Source organism: Trichechus manatus, unplaced genomic scaffold (assembly GCF_000243295.1).
Source record: "Trichechus manatus latirostris isolate Lorelei unplaced genomic scaffold, TriManLat1.0 scaffold00313, whole genome shotgun sequence".
NCBI classification, from domain to species: Eukaryota; Metazoa; Chordata; class Mammalia; order Sirenia; family Trichechidae; genus Trichechus; species Trichechus manatus.
The window spans coordinates 746,211-756,108 of record NW_004444249.1 but is presented as its reverse complement, the minus strand read 5'-3'; the positions used below and the strand labels follow the sequence as shown (position 1 = coordinate 756,108).

The 9,898-nt window shown below is 36.5% G+C and overlaps 1 protein-coding gene across 1 annotated transcript in view; it reads left to right on the top strand.

The window, feature by feature from the left end:
* The first annotated feature begins 482 nt into the window (after window positions 1-482).
* ABCC9 (ATP binding cassette subfamily C member 9) overlaps window positions 483-9,898 on the top strand; it is a 142,112-nt gene continuing 132,696 nt past the window's right edge. Inside the window, 3 exon segments of the mRNA XM_023725460.1 lie at window positions 483-624; window positions 3,138-3,279; window positions 7,744-7,865. Of these exon segments, the coding sequence (XP_023581228.1) occupies window positions 483-624; window positions 3,138-3,279; window positions 7,744-7,865 (406 nt within the window).

Sequence of the window (9,898 nt, the reverse complement as noted above, 5' to 3'; positions counted from 1 at the left end):
TATTGATATTTCCAACAATTAGTACAATTTTCAGTAAATTGTATCCAGCTAAAGTTGTTTGTTAATGCATTTTCAATGAACGAACATGGCAAAGGATTTGCTATTATACTATTTTAACTTTTTAATCATTAGTTTAATTTCTCTCTCTTCTTTTTTCTTGATATGTCATCACTTTTGTTCTTTGAAATCATTTTAGTCAGCTACTCCTCTGAGGGACCACTATGCATAGGTATCTTAAAGTTAAAATAACGTTTTTTTCAAATTAAAATATTTTTCTTTGGAAAAAAAAAACGCTATGGAAAAGAGAACCTTATAGAAAGTGGAAGGCCTTATAAGAAACTCTTAAATTACTGTGGCATAGATTTGCCTATTTCTTCAACTATGAAAATAAGGAATACTAACTGTATGTTATAATTTTATGGAAGAGTCTAATAGTAAAAGGCTCTTTTCTTTCTCTTTTAGAGTAAGCCATATAAGAAGAAATGAGCCTTTCATTTTGTGGTAACAACATTTCTTCATATAATATCTATGATGGTGTATTACAAAATCCCTGCTTTGTGGACGCACTCAACCTGGTCCCGCACGTCTTCCTGCTGTTTATCACTTTCCCAATATTGTTTATTGGTAAGTAATCTAATATTTATCTCTTATTAATAGCTGAGATGTGGTATAAAGTTGAGTGAATTTCTCCAATATAAAAGCTGATGTGTAAGTCTGTAAGAAAAGAACAAGCGAGTGTTTTGTGTTTTCTAATTATCTTGTTGGTATATGATAAGGAGCCCTGGTGACGTAGTGGTTAAGCACTCGGCTGCCAACTGAAACGTCAGCGATTCAAACCCACCACTCTGCTCTGAGAGAGAAAGATGTGGCAGTCTGCTTCCATAAAGATTACAGCCTTGGAAACCCTATGGGGGTCTGTCCTGTAGGGTCACTATGAGTCAGAATTGACTCGATGGCAACGGGTTTGGTTTGGTTTTTGGCGTATAATACTCCATAGGTTAAATAGAGGACACATACCTGCTTAGAAATGCTTTTATTTGCATGCTTTTGTTTATTCACTTAACAAATAATTATTTGTTAATGGGCTTGGCATTATTCTAATAATGATTGATCAAAGATTTTCTGTAATATATCATCATGTAATAACAAAGGCTATCATAACTCTTTGTACATAGTATTCAGGCTAATCAAATGTGCAAACACTCTAAAGATATTGGGACCTCAGTAGCCATATGCAGCAGCACTGATTGTTGATTATGTAATGCTATATGTGGAAATCAAACGATGCATTGCATTGGGCGACTATGGTGCAAAAAACCTCTTTAAAGTATTAAAAAGCAAAGATGTCACTTTGAGGACTAAGGTGCACCTGACCCAAGCCATGGTGTTTTCAGTTGCCTCATATGCATGCAAAAGCTGGACAATGAATAAGGAAGACCGAAGAAGAATTCATGCCTTTGAATTGTGGTGCTGGTGCAGAATATTGAATATACCATGGACTGCCGAAGGAATGAACAGATCTGCCTTGGAAGAAGTACAGGCCAGAATGCTCCTTAGAAGCTAGGGTGATGAGACTTCGTCTCACATACTTGGACATGTTACCAGGAGGGACCAGTCCCTGGAGAAGGACATCATTCTTGGTAAAGTGGAGGGTCAGCAAAAAAGAGGAAGATCCTCAATGAGATGGATTGACAGAGTGGCTGCAACGAAGGGCTCAAGCATTGCAACAATCACGGGGATGGTGCAGGATCGGGCAGTGTTTCATTCTGTTGTACATAGGGTTGCTATGAGTTGGAACTGACTTGACGGCACCTAAAAACAACAATATATAGGATATTAAGAATACTTCTGACCAAAAGTAGAACGTGCCATATTTTTAGTTGTAATTCTACAATTAATAAATTCAGTTTTTGATATCCAGTTAACTTCTTGGGTGCAAAGTCTGTGACATTCATGTTTTTATCCCTAACACTCAGCAAAGAGGCTGACAACAAGGGTATTTCAGTAAAGGTGAATTGGAGTAGACATTGTCAAAGGAGACTATTGGAGAAAAATGCAGTTTGTTCACTTACAGCTTTGTCTACTTGAATTGATGAGAGGCCATAAATACTTAAAATCTCAAAGAAGTATCAGGTGCGAGGAAAATTATGCTGCACAAAAGACACAGAGTTTGCCTGCAGGAGTTTACAGCATAAGTTCTAGTAGAATATGTTAAATGTAACTAATCTTCCAATAATGAAGTGCATTTAAGAAAAACTATGGCATAAATTAATTTTTTTTTTTTTCAAAGAATATTTCAGGGGCCTCGTTTGTCTATACAGAAGTTCCTTCCTACAGTATTTCAAGTACAAACCCCCATTCATTCTTGAAGTGTATGGGGCTTTCTACTGCCAAAAAATGAGAAAGAAGGGGGGCAACAGGATACACAATTCTTTTCCTGCACACTATATATGAATGGGCATTACTCTAACTATAGTTTTGAGAAGCAACCAAAATTTTACTAAAACGTAATCTTGAATCTTTTCTGTAGTGATGAGCTAAGGGAAAACCCCTAATGTTCTCAGGCCTGCCTAAAAGCTCATCATCAGTGAACAAAACTGAGTTTCTTTAAGAGAGACATCAGTACCACTTGTTGAATAGTGCTGGCCCAGACATAGATAACCGTTCTTCTCTTATGGAGTGCATATGATTAGGAGTTAAATTTTTCATTTCAGCACCAAATCTTTCTCTCTCTCTCTTTTTTTGTAGACCCTCAATGGATCCCCTGTTTTGAAAGATTTTGGACTCCAAATTGCTTTTACTATTATCATTAATTTATTTTCCTTTTGAACGAAGCAGAGATCTGTCAGTGAAAGCCTCTGATGAGCGTGAGATAACCATGTTGTCACCCAGAGCTGGTATTATTCCTCATCAGTACAATAAACGTTCATGTGTTGCTTAGTTAGTCTGGGCAGTTTTGTAAAACAATTGTCATTCATTTATTTTCTTAGCATAATGAAGATAGACCAGGACTTTCATTGCTGCCTAGAAAGCACTAAGGTTTCTGGAACCATGAAAAACTTATCGCCATGTAAATTATTTCCATTATTATAATTGATCCTTTTTTTCTTTCTCTCTTTGTCTTTGCTCTTTTTCAGGGTGGGGAAGCCAAAGCTCAAAAGTACAGATTCATCACAACACATGGCTCCATTTTCCAGGACATAACCTGAGATGGATTCTTACGTTTGCGCTCCTGTTTGTGCATGTTTGTGAAATAGCTGAAGGCATTGTTTCAGATTCGTAAGTGACTTGATTTAGTTAATATGATTTTACCACACTAGTGGGTATAGTGATATGAATAAGAGCTGAGAGTATACCAAGTGGGGCTTAACTTTAGGGACATAATTCACTAGGAATGACAGTTATCACTCGTTTTATACCACGTCATGGCTTTTGCCTGTATTTTGGTGTTGCTACATGATTCGTCTGATCTCACAGGTTCTGATCTCTGTGACTTTTTTCCTCATTCATGTGCTTTCTACTTCTTTACTCCCTATTCTGTGTAGCTTTTGCAGAACTTTCTGCTCTCTTAAACACTTTGCCACTTATCCTTAAAAAATATGGAAACTGTCTACATAGATATGTATTTAAATGCTATGTATCTTTACATAAACATATTAATTAATACAGATGTTTCAACTTATTTTGTAAAGAACCAAGGATAGATGAGGCAGACATTAAAGAAGTCTGAGAACAAGCAAGGACATAGCTAAAAATTGAGGCAAAGCATGAAATTATTTTAAAACCAGCATTTGTCATAAAACTCACATTTTTTAGGAAAGTTTGTTATTCTTATAATAGAAGAAATTGTAGTAGGCAGTTAGAGCATAATGAATTCTATTTATAACCCTGAACATAATCCGGGGATTTTTTTAAAATCACATAGTAACAGAAAGTAAACTCAAGTGATAGGAAAATAGATTTGATTGATTGATTTAAAACTATGCTAAATAGTACATCTTTTATGGAAGAACTGATGAGAGGAGACCTTTAAAGTTCTTAAAAAGAAAGTTCCAAAATCGCTTTTATCTAAGAAGAATTTCCCTGAAATTTGTTTATATTTTTCTGTTGCAATTAATAAAAAATGAGACTGATAAACTTTTATTATGGAGCCAGTTTTGTTGTATTGTCTTTATGATGGTTATTTGCATATATACGCACTGCTTAGTTTCAGATAAAGAAAGATATGCATTTAGAAGTTTCATTGGCTATTATTATCTTCTTAATAACTGTTTAAACCTCTTTGGCACAGTCTTTGTCATATCAGCATAACCAAGTCGTCTTTCTTTTTTCCCTAAGAATTAGGCTGACTATAAATGTTGCTCTGTTTATGCATGAGATGGAAGCCAGATCAGTCCAGCATTTCTCAAAAACTTACCATCATGTGTGCAAGGATGACTTTCCTTTCCAGCCTCATGGTTGATGGGTAGATTCAGTCAGAGACTTAGAACAGAGGCCTGAACTAATGTTGATGACTCATGCCAATGTCAGAAACTTTTATAGTGGGAAATACAAGTGATCTGTCCTAAAATACAATAAACAAACAAACAAGTAAAAATACACCATGATCTTTTTTTCCACATTCTTTTTCTTTTATTATTGTGCTTTAGCTGAAGCTTTACAGAGCAAATCAGTTTCTCATTAAACAACTAATACACATATTGTTTTGTGACATTGGTTGCCAACCCCACGACATGTCAACATTCTCCCCTTCTCAACCTTGGGTTTCCCATCACCATCTTTCCCGTCCCTTCCTGTCTTCTAGTACTTGCCCCTGGGCTGGTGTGCCCATTTAGTCTCGTTTTGTTTTATGGGCCTGTCTAATCTTTGGCTGAAGGGTAAACCTCAGGAGTGATTTCAGTACTGAGTTAAAAGGTGTTTGGGGGCCATACTCTTCGGATTTCTCCAGTCTCTGTCAGACCAGTAAGCCTGGTTTTTTTTTGTGAGTTAGAATTTTGTTCTACATTTTTGTCCCGCTCTGCCTGGGACCCTCTATGGTGATCCCCGTCAGAGAAGTTGGTGGTGGTAGCTGGGCACCATCTAGTTGTGCTAGACTCAGTCTGGTGGAGGCTATGGTAGTTGAAAATACACCCTGATCTTGCATTGCCTCCTCCCACTCTTTAGCTACAACTTCTTCCTTTAGCTTTTTTATCCAGGCTTCTCAACTGTCATCTTCCAGTTACTTCTAAGCCCAAAAATTTAGTTTGTTTTCTCTTCTGTCCTATCATATACTGCAAACCAGTTCTATGAAGTTCCCAATAAATATTAAAGACACCTTAATGGGCACCTTTTTGTCCTTATCATACTTAGTTTGACACTACTGGTCATTCTCTCCTTTTTTTTTTAATGTTTATTAACTATTCTTTACTTAAAATGTAATACTTATTATAATTAGTGAAACAATGCAAAGATGCATGGAGAAAAATTACGTCACATTTGCCACCCCAATTCTATTTCTACTGTCTTGGAGATAAGCAGTGTTATTAGCTTGTATAATTCTCCACGCGTCTTCAAGTGCAAATAGTTTTTGTTCATAGTGGGGTTTGTTCTATCCTTATTAGTCTGAGATGTTGTCTTACTTAGAAATCATGGACATCTCTCCAGGTCAACAAACACATAGCTAACTTACTTTTAATAGGTGATAATAATTCATAGTATTACTGTACCAGTTTATTCAACTGTTTCCAGCTTTGTACCACTAGAAACTGTACTGCAATAAACATGCTTGCATATATATTCTTTATCTGGGATGGAATCCCCAAAGTGGAATTACTGATTTAAATGCTCTACGTACTTTTTATTTTAATAGATACTCCTGGGTAACTTCCAAAAAGTGTGGCACTTCGTATCCACTGGCAATAGATGAAAGTGTTCACTTCTTTTTATTCTCATTAGTACTAGATATTAATGATCCTTGATTTTATTAGCCATTCTTAGAGCTGAATCGTTACACTTCATGTTTTATATAATATTTTATATTTCCCTATTAGTGTAATATATTTGAGTTATGCTTGTATTAATATTTACTGGCCATTTGATTCTCTTCTGTGATTTGCCTACTCGTACTTTTTACCTATTTCTCTAATTGAGTTACTTGTCTTTTTCTTATCAACTGACAGTTCTTTGTAACTGTTTATCTGTAATTTGTGCAGCATATTCTTCCATTCTGAAGTCTGTCATTTGATCTGTTTATGGACATGTCTTTTACCTTAAAGATGTTTCCTTTTTAAAAAGATTTCTGAGTCTGCTTTATTTACAATGCTCACTCTTATCCCAACACCCTCCTAAATTTTTGTGAAATATTTTTATAATTTTGTTTTTCATATTTAAATATTTAATTCACCTAAAATTTATTTTTGTTTTAGTGAGAAATGGAAACTAAGCTTTATTTACTTTAGAAGAGTAGTCAATTAAGTCAGCATGATTTATTAAGTAAATTATTCTGTACCTATTTTGATTCAGTGTATCAAAATGCTACCTTTCTCATATTTTCAGCTCCCATGTATAATTTGATCTGTTTCTGTTGCAAACTTAGAATCCACTAGGGGTCAAGTAAATGTATGGAGAAGCCTGGCATAAATTAAAAGGGAATGATGGGGCATGCACCTATCTGACCCAAAGGAATACAAATTCAAAGTAGAAAAAAGAAGTACTGGCCAAATGAAATATTTCTGAGGGCTGTATTTGGGCTGGCACAGCGGTTAAGTGTTCGGCTGCTAACCAAAAGGTTGACAGTTTGAATCTACCAGCCCCTCCTTGGAAACCCTATAGGGCAGTTCTACTCTGTCCTGTAGGGTTGCTGTGAGTCGGAATCGACTCGGCGGCAACAAGTTTAGTTTTTTTGGTTTTTTTATATTTGGGCTAGAAGATTTCACTTCCAACTCCTGATTCTTTCTAGCACTTACTATGGTACATATTGCTTCTATTACTGTAGCTGTTTCAGTTATTTATTGCTGGCATAACAAACTTAGTGGTTTAAAACAAAAAATTCTTGTTTTTCAGAATTCTTTGGGTTAACTAGGTGATTCTTCTATTTCACACGGTGTCAGACAGACTCATTCATATGGTTGCATTCAACTGGGAGCTTGGCTTAGGTGCTTGTATTCACCTCCATGTGGTCTGTCTCTCTATGTTGTATCTTATAATTCAGGACCCCTCTACATGGCCTCTCTTTCCTACTAAATTGCCTGGACTTCCATACAGCATGGCTGCTGGGTTCTAAGAGAAAGCATTACAAAAATACAAGCCCCAGTGTACAGCTGCCTACTAAGTCTCTGCTGGCGTCAAGCTTGCTAAGGTCTAATTGGCTAAAGCAAGACACATGACCAAATCTAGAGTCTCACACACACAAAGGTGTGAGTTCTGGGGAGTATAGTTCATTGGGAGCGACTGATGTATTACCGTAGTAGTTTTATAGTGTTTTAATACCTGGTAAAGAAATGCTCCTTCACTATTCTTCTTTTTCATGATATTAATAGGTATTCTCAGACATTTATTTTTCCCTATGAACTTTAAAATAATTTCATCCAGAATATGTCTCCCAACATATTCTTCCTTTATATAGTCTCTTAACAACTACTACTACATTCTATATTTTAAATATCTTACTGCTAAAAGAGAGTATTAATGAACAAAATGGAAAAAAAATGAGAAACTATTTAAAACCATCAGCTTTAGATGCTGACCTTGTACCTTTCTTCGTAGGCGACGAGAGTCAAGACATCTCCATCTCTTCATGCCTGCCGTGATGGGGTTTGTGGCTACTACAACATCAATAGTGTATTATCACAATATTGAAACATCCAATTTTCCTAAATTACTTTTAGGTAAGTAAGATCAAGTGTGTGGTCATTTTTTTTTTCTTCCTCATAGCATGTACTGTCAGAGTGGGTTGGGGGTTGGGAGTTGGAAACTAAGGAAAGCCACAATAATTAATTCTTTCGTAGTTACCGGTCTGAATCAACTAGGCAGCTGACAACAGCAACAATAAATGTGAGGATGAAGGCAAGCTGGGTTGCCCTCAACTCTGAAAACTCCATTCTCCCAGTGCATCTATTATTCTCCAGGAAGTGCCCCTCAAGTTGTATTGGTCTGTGACAGAAAGAAAGTGGAGGGAATGTGCTCCTCTTCTGGCTTACAGAAACTGTACTCTAAGAAACAGAGTTCTTGCAAGCATCCGTTGCACCATGCTACCCCTTGAACAAATGATCTCATCCAGTTCTACGTGTTTCTGCCTCTGGCTTGATGTTCTGAGCATTTTTGCCCAGACCTTTCACTGCTGCTATGGGGATGTCTCCGCACTTGCCTAGAACTGCTGCCCAGAAAGCAGAGACCTCTATGAAGCAGAGTTTGCTTCACACTGTGCTGAAAGTATATTGTCCTGGGAAACACCTGCTCCCACAGCATTGCCTGGCATATCTGCATCATGCCGAAAACCATCTTTTTAGCTTCCCTTGCCTCCTTGTCCTGTGGAAATCAGAGGCTCGCTAAAGTGTTCCTAATTTTCTTTTTGCCCTAGCAGAAATAATATAAACTCACTGCTGTCGAGTCGATTCCGACTCAGCAACCCTATAGGACAGAATAGAACGGCCCCCATAGGGTTTCCAAGGCTGTAAATCTCTAAGGAAGCAGACTGCCACATCTTTCTCTTGTGGAGTGGCTGGTGGGTTCAAACTGCCGACCTTTTGGTTAGCAGCTGAGTGCTTTAACCACTGTGCCACCAGGGCTCCAGAAATAATGTAACTCATCTCAATTTTTTGTATACAATAGTCTGGGCCATCCTTGCATGCATTGGTGTACAGTTGCTTAAAGAGAGCTGAAATGAGGGTATAGAACATGGATCGTGGATGGAATGTAGGAAATCTGTGGACCTCCTAAAATGATGGGCAGAATCGTGTGTGTTTGAGTGAATGAATGCCTACAATTTTCTAAGCTTCATAGATGTCATTTAATTGTCAGTGTTATAGGATGAAAAAGACATTGACTACTAATATAGAAAATAAATAGCTAATAAATACTAATAATGGCTAGTACTTTTTGTCTGGAGGACATTAAAATTTAAATTGGATGAGTGGAAATTGCTGATTATTTAATTCTATGCGATGTCACATTACGTGGTTGGGCAAAGGCAATCAAATTAAAAAATATAGAGAGTTAAATATTAATCTAAAGGCTTGACAAAGTCTGAATTATCTTAACAGAAAGCTGTTTAGTACAAAATGGCACTCAGACATTATCATAGAAATCTTTTTATGAAGATATAAAAAACTAGTTAAATTTCCGGTAGGTAACAGGAAAAAATAGTAACAATGGGTAAGCTAGATAGAAGTTTCTGTAAGATAGATTGTGGTAACAAAGTGGTAAAATGTAATTAGAAAGGACATGGACATTTTCATGATACTTTAAAGGGAATGTGATCAAAAATCAAAGAATTATTTTTATGTAGATGCAAGGCAGAGGGCACAATTTGATCATGTAGCTGGAAAGACTCTTAGGGATAAAAGATAGTCTAACTTTCTCATTATTTTAGAATAGAAAATTTGGACCTAGAAAAGTTACAGTTATTTTAAGATCACAAAGCTAGTATTTTTGTCCCAATATTTTATAATGAAAATTACCAAAACATGCAGAAAATTTGAAAGAATTATGTGAATATGCATATACCCACCAACTAGATTCTTCAATCTGCATTTTGCTCTGTTTGCTTTATCACATATCTACATCTTTCCATCCCTCTATCCATCCATCAGAGCCCTGGTGGTACAGTGGTTAAAGAGCTACAGCTGCTAACCAAAAGGTTGGCAGTTTGAATCTCCCAGCCACTCCTTGAAAACCCTATGGGGCAGTTCTACTCTGTCCT